This window comes from Mobula birostris, chromosome 9 (assembly GCF_030028105.1).
Source record: "Mobula birostris isolate sMobBir1 chromosome 9, sMobBir1.hap1, whole genome shotgun sequence".
Taxonomy (NCBI): domain Eukaryota; kingdom Metazoa; phylum Chordata; class Chondrichthyes; order Myliobatiformes; family Myliobatidae; genus Mobula; species Mobula birostris.
In genome coordinates, this window is record NC_092378.1 from 56,403,363 (window position 1) to 56,418,634 (window position 15,272).

The 15,272-nt window shown below is 44.8% G+C and overlaps 1 protein-coding gene across 2 annotated transcripts in view; it reads right to left on the reverse strand.

Annotated features, from left to right (window-relative positions):
• Positions 1-3,720: 3,720 nt before the first annotated feature.
• LOC140202786 (A disintegrin and metalloproteinase with thrombospondin motifs 20-like) overlaps positions 3,721-15,272 on the reverse strand; it is a 618,104-nt gene continuing 606,552 nt past the window's right edge. For both annotated transcript variants that reach the window (XM_072268124.1, XM_072268123.1), the window contains 2 exons: positions 8,876-8,980; positions 3,721-5,507 (listed from right to left, as the gene is read on the reverse strand). In XM_072268124.1, coding sequence (XP_072124225.1) covers positions 5,418-5,507; positions 8,876-8,980 — 195 coding nt within the window. In that variant the 3' untranslated portion in view covers positions 3,721-5,417. The remainder of the gene's footprint in view (positions 5,508-8,875; positions 8,981-15,272) is intronic.

A 15,272-nucleotide genomic window follows, 5' to 3' on the forward strand; every position in this document is an offset into this window, starting at 1 on the left:
CTCAACTGTTCATTTCCCTCTATGGATGCTGCCTAACCTGCTGAGTTCCTCCAGCATTTTGTGTGTGTTGCAGCATCTGTAGAAACTGTTGTGTCAGCAGTATTTTTGAACAGCCCAAGTTCCAGTACAATGATGGCAGCAGATTATTACAAGTACATTTCAAGAAGTTCTGAAATTATAAATAGGAACATATAATTTCAGAAATTCAGAGTTGCTCAGTTCTTTGCACGAACCCCCAACACCCTTCCAGCTGGGGCAGAACTGACGAACGGGACTGTTCCAGCCTCAGTCGCATGCAAAGGTTTCACCTTGGCTGCTTGATGGCTGCTTTGCAGGTCATGAGCTTATGTACTGACAGGCGACAGGGTTGGTTTTGGACTGGACAGTCACTAAGCCAATCCTGGCGCCCGTCAGTCTGATTTGCTCACAACTTGCCACGGCTGCACCCAGTACGAATGGCTGGCAACAAGGATCTGGAAGGTGTGGACCACTTTTCTTTGCTGAAACCATCCCCTGCCCCCCACCCAAGGACAGACATCCTTGCTGAAATTCAGTACACCACCACAGCCTTTAGGCACTTGAGTCATAGAGCACTACAGCATAGAAACAGGCCTTTCAGCCCATCTAGTCCATGCCAAACTATTATTCTGCCTTGTCACATAGAACTGCACCTGGACCATACCCTATCCAGCCATGTATTTATCCAAACTTCTCTTAAACGTTGAAATAGAACCCACAACCACTACTTCCACTGGAAGTTCGTTCCACACTCTCACCACCCTCTGAATGAATAAGTTCTCCCTCACGTTCCCTTTAAATATTTCACCTTTCACTGTTAAACTATCAACTCTAGTTCTTGCCTCGAGGAAGGAGCATTCACAGATTTCCCCTCAAACATTGAGTAAAACCTATTGTCCAGTGGACCGTCCTCCTCTATGCATCAGAGACCTGGTCCACCTTCAAAGCCTGGAGTGATAGCACTAACAATCCCTCAGGTTTGCTGGCAGATCGAGAAGCCTGTACTGGCTAACAATAATCAGTCAGTTACGAAAGGCGGGTCACATCTTCCACACCAATCCTGGATTCCCAAGCCAAACACTCTGCTTCAATCTACTTCACTGCAGAAGATTGAGAGGTAGGCAGAATAAATGGTTTAAAGTTATCCTGACAGCTTCTTCACAGATATCTGATATCCAGAATGTCTGCTGGGAGTCCCTGGCCCATGAGTACTGCATGTGGGTTGGAGCTTGGGTGACTGGACTGAGAACGGAGGCCTAGCAGTACTGAGATCACCAGCTCATGAATGACGCAAAACCCCGCTTTTCCCACCCCCCATCACCCCTGGTCTACTGGTCCCATACTGACAAGGGTCACCTCAGAACCCACAGATTCAGAGTGGAAACAAGTCGCCCTCAACCTGCAGAGGCCTACCAAAGAGGAAACAACGGCAGCATGCCTGGTCATGCAAGGCGACAACTCCACAACTCTTCCTGAGGCCAACACCACTGAGGGAGCCATTGAATTAAGGACTCACAGTGCATTGGTTTTGATTACAGTTGGAAAGGCACAACGTGACTTTCAGTTAAATTGCTCTCACGGCATCTGAATCTATATGGCTCAATGCTTTTCCAGTATGCATTTAAAAATAAGGTTGTGTTCAGTTGTATTTGGCGTTTAAAAATATACTCCAAATTACTGGACACAAAAACAGCCAAATGATTCATATTTGTACTGCTCTCCTTAGAGGCAAGTATGAACCCAATTAGATAAATAATACCATAATTAAAATAACTGACTGAGATTGTCATGCAAAGATTAGATTTATTAGTTAATTGCCAAGCTATATCATAATTGCTGAAGAAATGCTGAATATGTTTTGCATGCCTGCGTCCTGAGCACTGTAACGAAGGTATAGCCAGACTACTACCTGATTCTATTCTGGGTATAACGTGCCAGGAGCCTCGCGAGACGCAGCTTGTAATCAACAGCTCGTGTTTGCAGAAGTTTCACTTTCTCCAGGGCTTACATCACAGCCGGTGAATATCTGACATCTGGAATCGGTTTGATGAATAGCTGTCTGCCCTTTGCAGTGATGGGCTATGTACATGAGAGGTTGTAGATCATTGGTAGCCGTCAGCTCATCACAAGTTACAGACCAGCAAAACAAATCCCCAGCACCTTCTGACAGCCCAAGGAGTTCCAAAGCGAAACCCTTTTCTGCTAAGCAGACCTCGGGTGCTCAGCGCTCTGGCATCGGTCTAAGCCACGTACTGCTCGGGAGCTGTCAAATTGTCATGTGGGAGGCTGCAGATCAGCTGCACTTGAGGTAGGCTCGGCTCCAGTTGGTGTGGCCTTTGCTGAAGTACGGTCAATGAGGAGATGCTCAGATCTGGCTCTCTGGTGTTGCCTGTTTAAATAACCTGGACATATGAGCTGTCTTAATGTCCACTGGCTCTTAAGGTGGCTGTATCCCTCAAGGGATGGAACAACTAGGGTTTGAGTGTGTCTGTTGATTATGCAAACAATAGATAACAGTCGGTGTTTCAGAAGGCCACACAGAGAAGATATAAATCTGACTCCGTTTCATTTCTGAGAAACAAACCCAGGGTCAGGCTGCATCTGTTGAGGCAGGGCGTTATGTGACATTTGATAGCACCTGATGCAGGGTCTTAACCCAAAACGTTGACCACCCCTTTCCCTCCACAGATGCCTCATGGTTCTTTCATGGTCCTCCACAAGAATGCCGGTGCCCCAGCTTCCAGCATGGGCAGTGTCTTGACTTCAATTCCAGTGCAAGTTCACAAGCTGCTTCTTGAGGTGACAACCTACACACTGAAAGAATTTCCATGTACCTCCAGTCCCATAGTAAGATGGTCCACTGCCAATTTTACTCTGGTATAAAAATAGGCGGTCAGAATAGTGACAAAGGATGTAGTAAGTTCCAGCACAAAAATTCCAATAGAATCTCTCCATGTAAACAGGGAGGATACGCTGCTCTTTACAGGTTCAGTTTTGTCCTCACTGAGTGGTATCAATTAGAGGCTGTTTTTTTTCAGGTGTTTCTACAGTCGATTCCTATAGCTGACGTAATCTCGGACCACTACATACTCATGTGAAAACAACTGCAGTGGTCACAAACTAACAGTAACAACAGGTACGTTGATATTCTGACCAGTTCAGCTTGTGTGTGTGAGAGTGTGTGTGTGTGTGTGTGTGTGTGTGTGTGTGTGTGTGTGTATGTGTGTGCGCGCGTGCGCGCGCTGTGTGCATTTCACGTTAGTCTGTGAAACTTACCTTGATGTAAACAGAAGACACAGTATGTTGTCTCACCTAACGTTTGCAGAATGCATAGTAGTAAGTGTGATATACTGTGGTGTTCAGTTACAAAGCAGTGATGATCAGCGGAGGCAGCGAACCTGTGGTACATGTACCCAAGATGGCACATGCAAAATTATGTTGGCACAATGCATGCAATGCCGCCCGTCAATTCTTTAAACCCCACATTAATGCACCAAAGTTTATAATATCACATTCATGTTTCTTGTGTCATATATGAGGGACAATAACAATACTATTTAGAAATTACGTTATTTTACAATTGTATTTTTAAAATGTTAATATTAAAAACTTTGAACAATTCTGAACATGCTTCAATTATTTAAGTCTGTCTTTTATATTTTATGAATAATAAAACAATGAATACACATAAATAAGCAAAAGGATCCATCCTTTCTCCTTAAAAAAGTCCATAATTATTGCTATTAATTAATTAATCAAAGATAACTCTGCTCAAAACTATCATGATACATGCATGAATTTTTTAGAGGATTATCACCAGTTTGGGCACACACTCTGAAAAAGGTTCGCCACCCCTGTGATAAGGCATCCCTCCCTTTTCCACGCTGTGTTCACAAAATTCCATAATAACTATGTGGTGGGAGGACAGTACTCCTTATCTGAGACTATTTCAGTAGTTAAAAGTGTACATACAAGGTATCAGGTAATAAATACAACAGTGCATAAATATTTTACAACATAATAAAATATATCTCTTTTATACATCTTATGCTGAGAGGTAGCCAGTGTTCACTGTAGACTCTTGACAGCTTTGACATTCTCCTGGCAACTGCTTCACTGCAGGAGTTAAATGTTACTTTAGTGAAATAAAAACTTTAGACTGTTCCCAGGAGAGCATCGTCAGGTATTTAGTTTAAAACACAGGAGGTGATGTAACCCAGCAACTTCCAATATAATTAGTGTTTAAACTCTAAAGAAGTCACTTCCAACTAAATATGGGAAGGGTTTAGAGTGTGTGAATTTTCTGACAAAGAATATCTCAGTGTGTGTTTTTTTTAAATCCTTGAATCCTTCTGACTCTTCTCTGATGAAATAATGAAAAAATGTGGAGCCTTTGACAGGTCCCAACATCAGAAACATTGACCAGAGCCCCAAGTCTGTGAATCTCTGCAAATCTGCTGGGAAGTCGAAGCTCGGTGTCTGTGAGCCAAGTCCAAGCCCAAGTATACCACAGGCTCGAGGCTGAGGAAGTCCTGGGGTTCGAGGACTGTGTATACCCTTGGGTGGGAGGGAAGTAAAGAAAGTTTTTTGTTGTTGTTTGTTGTGTTCTGTGCTGCTCTGCCAAGCATTGAAGATATATTATGAACTTGCGGCTGCCCCCAGGTGTAAACGCAGATGCACACGTGATAAGTAAACTTGAATCTTGATCTGTAAACTGAACTGCAGAGGGAACCCAACAGCTGTATCAACAGTGTACCAGCTAATGTCCTGCTGGTGTAGTGCACCCCAATTCCATTGCTTTCTCCCTCCAACTACAGGGCTTGTTTCCATCACAGGGGAAGGCAAATGTGAATTCAAATTCCCCTCTGAAAGGAATGAATGCTTTGTGCAGTGCAGAGTGGGTGGATGAAGAGATCTGGGAGAAGTGCAGCATTGACCACAGCCATCTCTTGTATTGTGAAAAGTTTGGATGTAAATACCTGGACCGCTTTAACCAAGTGTGAGCGTGTGTCTTCATAAACAGCGTGGCAGTCTTGGTCTGGTACACTGAGTGGCCAACAGTCCATAGATTCTGTGCATGCAAAGGCCTCCGGTAGGGATGATTTGCAAAGTGACAGGAATTGGGAAAAGCAAGTGTTACACACGTGCACTGGGTTTTCACTCTAAACATGCTGAAAAGTAATTATCCATTGGTATTGCTGCTGTGCCAGGCCACAATGGATGACCACTGGAAGGGAAGATAATGTTACTGCTGGCTGATCTCAGACATGTTACAGATCTTTGCTGCACCTGACAATGCTGACATTTGGACACGCTGTCCTCCCCATCATGGAGTCTGACTTCCACTGACAGCATCGGTCTTCTTGGTGTCACTGCTGTCTCCTCTCGGCGCCTGGGCCTCACTGTACTTGCAGCCGAAGACCGGTGCTGGTTTGGGGGACACATTTTCCACAGTAACCTCCGCACTTCCCGGATATCTTTGTGCCGTCCTTTCAAAAAGAGAGAAAGATTGCCCATGTATGTCGTGTTCCTCACTCTCCCCAAAGACTCTTGTGAAGCACAGACATGGTTATATAAAGGGTGTGGATTCAGGAGAGGCTGAGGAGGTCCGAGGCAGGCCCTTCAACCCATTATGACCATGGTGAGCATCAAGAATCCATTCCTCTCACTTGCTCATCAAGACCCCACCTCAACCCTAATTCTTGAACTAACTCTACGAGGGGAAACTGAAGAATACCGCGTCGGATGTTGCAGGAAACTGGGGAATCACGATAAGAGCTGACTGGGACTGGAGCTAACACCCAAGATTCTTTCCAGATGGTGCCTCGCAATAGATAGAACCAGCCATGAGCTGACAATGTGGAATGGAGGAGAATAAGGGGAGATCTTATACAGGGTATAAAATAAAGGTGGAACATAGATAAGCTGAATGATTTCTCCCCCTCATGTTGGGTGAGACTAGAACTAGAGGTCATAGAGAGAAAGGTGAAATATTTAAGGGGAATCTGAGGGGGAACTTCTTCGCTCAGAGGGTGGTTCGAGTGTGGAACATTGGATGGATGGATCTTCAAGAGTTGAGGTATCTTGCCGCAGTTATCCCTGGCTGGGGTGGTTCGGGGGGGAGGATCAAGAATGAGGAACCACACTCAAAATGAGAAGTTAACTGAGACACAGAGAGAGTTCTTCACCCGGAGTTGTTCCTGAATTTGAGACTGGTGAAAGCTGTGGAGGCTTAGTCACTGAGTGCACTCAAGATAGAGATCAGTAGATTCTTGGATATGAAGAATATCCAGGGATACAGGGTCAGTGGTGCTGGGGTAAAATATCACTCACAATCTCACTGAATGCCCCTTCACCTTATGATCCATTGACTCTTCCACCGACCTCTTGTCACTGTAGTGTGGTGGTTGGTATAATGCTCTTATAGTGCCAGTGACCTAGGTTTGGTTCCACCACTGTCTCTAGGGAGTTTGACTCCCCTTGACCGAATGAGTTTCCTCAAGTGCTCCAGTTCCCTCCCACATTTCAAAAGCATATGGGTTAGTAGGTTAATTGGTCATAATTAACCAATTATGACCAAAGAGCACTTTATGAGGTCATTGTTACCCTCAGCCATTAGGGTCTATAATGAGTCAACTTACATCCGGGGAAGTGATGATCTCCTACTGTTAGACTGTTTGCAGAAACTTACTTTTCATTCTTTCTACTTCTCTCCTAATATTTATATCTGTGCGCTTGTGATGCTACTGTGACAGTGTAATTTCCTTTCGGGATCAATAAAGTATCTATCGATCTATCTATATGGGTGAACTTTGGTGGCATTAGCTCATTGCACTGGGAGGGCATGTTACTGTGCTGAATCTCTAAATAAAATTAAATGGGATGGACTCTGGACCTCACATTCCGACCATGTTATAACTTGCACTTCATCTTTCATCTGCACTTTCTCTGTAGCTTTCACACTTTATCCTGCTTTGCTATTGTTTTACCTTGTTCTACCCCAACGCACTGTGTAATGACTTGATCTGGAGTAAATCTGTCCCATAGCTGCAGAGAGGAGGCCGTGGACAAAGCAATGCTTCTTCAACAGGAGGACATCTGACAATTCAGATGGTGTAGCTGGACTGCAGAGTCTGGTAAACCCCTCTGTATTTTGGAAGGGTCAGTGAGGTTAGGACCTGCACCATGAATGGTAGGTTTCTTGAGAGTACTGAGGAACAGAGGGACCTTGGAATATCCAAAGATCCTTGAGGTGGCAGTGCTGGGCGATAAAGTGGTTAAGAATGCACATGAAATTCCATACTTCATTTGTCATCATTTTGAATACAAGAGCAAGGTTGGTAAGTTGAATGTTATAAGATGAAGGTTAAGACCACCGCTTGGAGTACTGCATGCAGTTCTGCACGACATCTAGCAGGGATGTGATAACACTGGTGAGGGTATAGAGGAAATTCATCAGCAAGTTGCCTGGGTGGAGCATTTCAGTTATGAAGAGAGACTGTTGTCCCGGAACTGCAGGAGGACATGATGGAGGTATATGAAATTTTGAGGGGGTTAAAAAGGGTGGACTGCAGGAAACTTTACCACATATCAGAGGGAGAACAACTGAAGGGTATAGATACAGGGTAAAGGGATAAGTAACTTAGAGGTGAACAGAAGGGATGAATTGCTTTTACCTGAAGTCTAGTGAATACTGAAATTTATTGCTGGACTTATGAAAGCACAGGTGTTGACAGTGTCTAGTGAGCATTGGAAATGCCTAATCATAGAAGGTCATGGTCAAAGCAATGGAAGACGGGATTCATAAGTTCACCTAGGTGATGTATTTTCGAGCCAGCATGCTGTGTGATCTAGGATCATGGAAAACTGCCAGAGTAACTGAAAGGAGCTGCTGAGGTCAGAATCAGGGTTATTATCACTGATATACTGTATGTCATAAAGTACATTGTTTTGTGGCAGCAGACATAATGTTACAAAGTAAACGGTGCAAAACGGAAAGAGCGAGGTAGGATCCCTGGGTTCACGGTCCTTTCAGAAATCTGGTGACAAAGGGGAAGAAGTTGTTTCTAAAATGTTGAGTGTGAGCCTTCAGACACCTGTACCCACTCCCTGATGGTAGGAATGAGAAGAGGGCATGTCCCAGATGGTGAGGCTCCTTAATGATACATGCTGCCTGCCTTCCTGAGGCTCCTCCTTTTGAAGATGTCCATGATGGAGCTTGCTGAGACTGTAACCCTCTGCAGATGGACCTTCTCTATAACCTGATTCCCCTTCCTGTCACTATATACAAACTGCGCTCCAAGGACCATGGGTTCAGCCAATAAGTAGCAGAATCCATTGATCATGAAATCTGTAATTTCAGCTCTTTGTTGCCTCCACTCATGACCTCACAGTCAATGTCTCTATCTCCACTCTCCCTTCTCCCACTGGGCTCCACCTGATTATCAAACCCCTCCCCACACCTACATCCACCTATCAGTTCCCAGCTCTTAGCCCATCCTTCCCTCTAACCTCTTTATTCTGTCTATATCCCCTCTACTTCTCAGTCCAGACGAAGGGTCTCAACCTGGAACGTTGACTGTCCATTTCCTTCTGCAGATACTGCCTGACTCCTGAATTCCTCCAGTACATCCTTTGCCGCAGATTCCTGCATCTGCAGTCTCTTGTGTCTCTGCATTAATCCTAACCGGTTTCCTCAAGAAATTAGAAGTGGCTTCAGCATTTCAAATTCAGATTTTCTGGCTTCTTATCCACTTCCTAATTATTTAATAAAATCTCAATGCACATCAAAAAGAAACAACTATCTCCACTCTGCTTTCGATTAAGTATAAAATATCCAGCTATTTCCAGCACTTACCTGTGACCTCTGCACGTTGACTGTTGCGTAGTTTCCCTGTGCAATCCATTTTGAAGCTTCTGCTGCCTTCAGCCCGGTCCCACTTAAGTTAATGCTAAATCGGCCCTGAAAAACAATTCCTTAAGCTCAGTAACATGTTGGATGCACTGTACCTTTAACTAAGCATCTTATCGATAAACTTCAAAGGTCTATCAACTTAAAATTCCATCATCATTTTTCCAGGCAGTTCCATCACAATGAGGTGTCCTAAATATAGTCTATATTTCGGAGTAATTCCTTGGATATATGCCTCATTGTATCCTAGTTAGGAGCTTGTTTTCTGATGGGTTTCTTCTGATGAATTGTTCAGAATGGTCCTGAATGCCCAGCCGACAGACCAGTGTAGACGAAGGCTGGTGGCTGCCCAGGGTCAGTGAGCTGTCGATGGGTTCCAGAGTTGGAGTTCCATGCAGACAGGCAGGAGGAATACAATCCGTGGTCCAGCTGGGTTTGCAAACCTGTCAGCCCGGGTTCAAGGCCTAGTGCTCAGAGTCTCGTCATCTGCGAGTCTAGGTGTTGAGGACCGGTGTTTGGTGATCAGTAAGCCTATGGTCGATGGCAAGAACTGAGGTCTGAGGGTTGAACTGGAATTCCAAAAGTTGAGGCCCATGTCTGCGAATCTCTGCAAGTCCACTGAGGTGATGTCTGTGAGTCCATATCCGAATCCAAGTCTGAATCCGGGTCTACTGGGGGCTGAAGAATGCGGACTGCCTTAGGGGTTAGAGGGCTGCGAACGTGTGTAGGTGGGAGAGAGGAACTAGGTTTGTTTTGTTGTTGTTTCGTTGCTTATAGTGTACTGTGTCGTTCTGCCGAGCATTGTGCACATGCTACGTTGGCACCTGATGTGTGGCGGCATTTGCGGGCTGCCCGGGGCACATCCTCGGGTGTGGAGGTTGTTTACGCGAACAATGCACTTCCCTGTACGTGTTGATGTATACGTGATAAATAGATGTAAATCTTGATCTGGAATCTTGAGCCGGAACAAATAGCAGTAGCTCTGTATTTCCTCCTGTCTGAGTATACTAGAACTAATATGGTCTGAGAGAATTTTGGCATTAGGCAAGGCAGGTGAGTTTTATGGTTGGTCATTTTCATTCTTTTTGCCTGTTTTTTCATTGCTGAGTTATTGAATTTTGTGACTTTTCTGCACCAATAGATTTTCCTACTTAGATCTTCCCAACTTCATTGAATCTCACTTTGCAGATTTTGCTTTTCAAACATCTGTGATTTACAACAGGAAGTTGTTCTCCTGCTGACCGACTAACCTAGTGCTTTCTCCTATTTACCCATTTCTCTATTTCAGGGATGGTATTAACCATCCTCGTCGGAGAGGGAAGGCTGAAAGAAAACCAAATAAATATAAAATACATTTTAATTAAGGTTGTAATAGCCGGGGGTGGTAATGGGAACAAGCTCCCACTACTTACTAAATGTTCCCAATGGCATGCACCTCAAATAGCCTCTGACAACCAAATCCAGCTCCTGGCCTTCACATGTCACTTAGCTACTAAGCCCAGGGGAACCATTTCTACTGACAGGAGAAGGGGCAAGGGTGGGTTACTGGCACCTTAAAGCCAGTTGCTTCGGGCAAATGGGGCTCGTCAGCCATGGTTGGCAGCTCATCTAGGAAAAGGAAAGCTCTGATCTCAAACCTCCGCTGCCTTGCGGCTATACCCACTCATGGGGAAGGCTTTGGGAGTAAATCCCGAGGGAAAAACCTGGAGCTGGAGCCCCTAAGGCAGTTCTACAGTGAGCTCCATGCTGACTGGCAACTCCTGCGATGCTGTATTAGCCTCTGCCGTTCCTTTGGGTTCATTAGATGTAGAGAGGGGGAGGTTGCTACATGGGCAACAGCTTGCTCTCCCCACGCTTGCGTATCTAGACAGCTAGGATGCAGCACCCATGGTTGACTCTGACCGATGGAGGCCTCAGACTCAGAAGGATAAATCAGCATTGGACACACAGAGCCCAGAAACAGGCTCTTCAGCCTGTTCATGCTGACCTATCCCATTCAACAGATAACAGGACATGTCACTGAGACAGATCTCAATATTCATCCGTTTGAATACCACTGTGTCTTGGATTTCAGTCACATGCCAAGTTCCACACTCACTGTGCGACCTGAAGCACAAGATCCAGGAGACCACTGATTGATGCAAAATGTCGACCCACCCTTTGCCTTCACAGATGCCGCTCGACCTCATGAGGGACTTCAGAAGATTGATCTTTGTTCCTTTCCCAGTTATTTAGCTCTAGTCCAACAGTTTTAGTAGTGGGCTTTAAGGTAAGTATTTTTATTTTAAATTTTCAATTGTATTATTTTTCTGGGTGACCTTGAATGTGAGTGAAGCATGGATAAGGAGTCAATGGGGGAACGATGGAGTCAGCTGGCATCACAGACAGTGTTCTGACGATGTGAGACAAATCCATGCGATGGGAGACTGCGGTTCCCAATTCGCATTGTCCAGTAAACCTCTCACCCACGATGTTCGTACTAGTGTCTGCTCCCCTCCCTTGCCACTGTTACAGAAACTGAGATCCTGGTCTTTGATTTCACACCCCCCCCCCCACTGTCACTGACTCTAGGACCCTGGTGTCTGAATCCCCGCCCCCCCCAACGGTCACTGACACTGAGACTCTGGTGTGTGTCCACTCCGCCCCCCCCACTGTTACTGACTCTGGGACCCTGGTGTCTGAATCCTCCCCTGGTCACTGACACTGGGACCTTGTTGTGTGACCCCCCCCCCCCACTGTCACTGACTCTGGGGGGGACTCTGGTGTGTGACCCTCCCCCCCCACTGTCATTGATACTGGAACCGTGGTGTGACACCCCCCCCCACTGTCACTGACCCTGGGGGGACCCTGGTGTGTGACCCCGCCCCCACTGTCGCTGACAGTGTGACCCTGGTCCGACCACCTGATAACCTTCCTGTTGTGGATGGGAAGAGGCCTTTGCAACACCACTTGGTTCAGAGTGGGTCACAAAGACAATATGGTAGTACGGGCGATGAGGTTTGGGGTGATAACTGGGGACTGAAATGTGGGGCTCGAGACCAGCTCGGTGAGTGTGAATCACCATTGGTCCCTGTGTCGACAGATCACTAGGATCTGTCTGGCTGACAGTCATGGACACCACTCAGCACATCACAGAACCAGCCTCTCCTTCATGGATCCAGATTACCTTTCTCGATGCCTTGGTAAAGCAGACAGAATAGTCAAAGACCTCATCTACCCCAGACATTTTCTCTACTCCTCCTCTCAATAGACAATAGGTGCAGGAGTAGGCCATTCAGCCCTTTGAGCCAGCACCGCCATTCAGTGTGATCATGGCTGATCATCCACAATCAGTACCCTTTTCCTGCCTTCTCCCCATATCCCTTCACTCCACTACCTTTAAGAGCTCTATCTAACTCTTTCTTGAAAGAATCCAGAGAATTGGCCTCTACTGCCTTCTGAGGCAGAGCATTCCACAGAACCACAACCCTCTGTGTGAAAAAGTTTTTCCTCAACTCCGTTCTAAATTGTCTACCCCTTATTCTTAAACTGTGGCCTCTGGTTCTGGACTCCCCCAACATTGGGAACATGTTTCCTGCCTCTAGTGTGTCCAATCCCTTAATAATCTTATATGTTTCAATCAGAAAATCAAATCTCTCATTGGGCAGAAAATACAATAGCCTGAAAGCACGTAACACCAGGCCCAAGGACAGCTTCTACAACTATTGAATGGTTCCCTAGTACAATAAGATAGATTCTTAACCTCATAATCTACTTCATTATGGCCTTGTACCTTATGTTTACCTACACTGCACTTTCTCTGTTGTGTTACACCTTATTCTGCATTGTTATTGTTTTACCGTATTCCAGCTCAATGCACTGTGTAATGATTTGATCTGTGTGAACAGCATGCAAAACGAGCTTTTCACTGTATCTCCTTACAACTATCAATAATAAATTAGTTCCAGTCCCAGCTCCACCTTTCTCCACATTGGGTGCGATGGAAGCTGCTGTCTGCTGCACTTTGCCCCACAGCTCTGATCTACAGGGTGGCCACTTGACCTGTGGGGATGGCCAACCACTGACTTCCCCAGTCTGGGGTTGCTGTACAATTAGGTGTCAGCTTCTATTGGCCCAGTCCTGCTACAGTGTAAACTTTACTAATATGACAGAAAAATGTCTGATATCAAAAAGCAATAAAAAAGGTAGATGCTGAAACCTGCAATAAAAACAGATAATGCGAGATGTCCTCCTCAGACCAGTCAGCGTCTGTGGTGCGTGATGCATGTTTCAAATTGATGATCTCTCATTAGAATTGTTGTTCCCATTTATTTGAATCACTTTTAAAACTGATACGATGATTCTTCATTGTCTGCTTTTCCGAGGTGTGAATCAGATGATGTGAAATTAGCTAGGGAGACTGCTACGCATGTACTGCTCAATAAAGCAGCACTCATCATGAAAGATCCCCACCATCTCGGCCGTGCCATCTTCTCACAGCTGCCAGCAGGCAGAAGGTACAGAACTCTGAAGTCCCACACCACCAGGTTCAGGAAATGTTACTTCTTTTCAATCATTCAGTTCTTGAACTGACTGGCACAACACTAATTACTATGACCATTTTTCTCTAAAACAGACATTTTTTTTGTCATTGTGTTCTTTCCTGTAAAAAAAAATGGATATAATTGATGTTTAATTTATAATTTCTTCTGAACGCTGCCTATATGATGTATGTGCCTGTGATGATGCTGCAAGTCAGTTTTCATTGCACCTTCACACTCATAGAGTCAGGGAATCATAGAGCTATAGAGCACCACAGCACAGAAACAGGCCCTTCAGCCCATCTAGTTCATGCCAAACTGTTATTCAGCCTAGTCCCATCGACAACAACCCTCCATACCTCTCCTGTTGTTATACTCATCCAAGCATCTCTTAAATATTGAAATCAAACCCAAATCCATCACTTCCTCTGGCAGCTTGTTCAACACTTGGACCACCCTCTGAGTGAAGAAGTTCCTCCTCAGATTCCTTTAAGATATTTCACCTTTCACCCCTAAACCTGTGACCCCTGGTTCTAGTTTCTTGGATGTGTACTTGGACAAATGACAATAAACTCGACTTGTATAATTTATGGAAATGACAATCTGCCAACTGTAGATTTGTCTCACAATGTCCAAGGGCTGTCAGGCATAAATGATTCCCTCTATTTGTGGACACTGCACACATGTGGATTCAGGAAATGGGCTTCCCAGCAATTAATTACCTCAAATTAAAAGCATAAGTCGCAGAATGGATGCGGTGGTACAAAGCCTCAATAATCATCGTGAGGGATTAGGTATTTCAACTGGAGAGAGCGAATCAAATCCAGAAAATAAAACTCCCACATTAGGAGGAGGTAATTTGTAATATGCAATCATAAATTATTCCAGTATCTTGAGATAATTTCAGTTTGAAAGGGCTAGAATATAAAATTAAGGGTGTAATGCTCAGGCATTGTAGGGCATCAGTCAGACTGCATTATAAGGATCAAGATCAACTTTAATTGCCGTAAACATTTGCAAGCATTAGGAATTTGATGTAGTGTATTGATAGGTGCAACCGAAAAAAAGACAAGAATTATTAAAAAACTAGATAAAATATAAAGTTGGAGGTTGAAGTATTTCAGGTCATTTGGGGTATGTTGTGCAGTTTTGGGCCCCTTATCTAAGAAAAGATATGCTGGCATTGAAGAGGATCAGGAGGAGGTTATGAGAATATTCCTGGGAACGAAAGGGTTAACATATGAGGAGCATTGTATAGTTCTGCTCCTGTACTCGCTGGAGTTTATAAGAATGATGGGTAGGGGGATCTCATTCAAACCTGGCGAATATTGAAAGAGCTAGGTAGAATGGACGTTGAGAGTATTTTTCCAAAAGTGGGGAAGTCTAGGACCAGAGGGCATAGTCTCAGAATACAAGGACGTCCCTTTAGAACAGAAATAACGAGGAATTTCTTTAGCCAGAGGGTGGTGAATCTGTGGAATTCATTGCCACAGATGGCTGTGAAGATGAAGTCATTGGGTATACTTATATATATTTAAATATTTAAAATGTCGCTGCCTACGGCTGAAGTGCCGGAGGATTGGAGTGTGGCTCATGTTGTTCCGTTGATTAAAAAAGGATCGAAAAGTAACCCGGGAAATTATAGGCCGGTGAGTTTAACGTCAGTAGTAGGTAAGTTATTGGAGGGAGTACTAAGAGACAGAATCTACAAGCATTTGGATAGACAGGGGTTTATTAGGGAGAGTCAACATGGCTTTGTGCGTGGTAGGTCATGTTGGAGTTTTTCGAGGAGGTTACCAGGAAAGTGGATGAAGGGAAGGCAG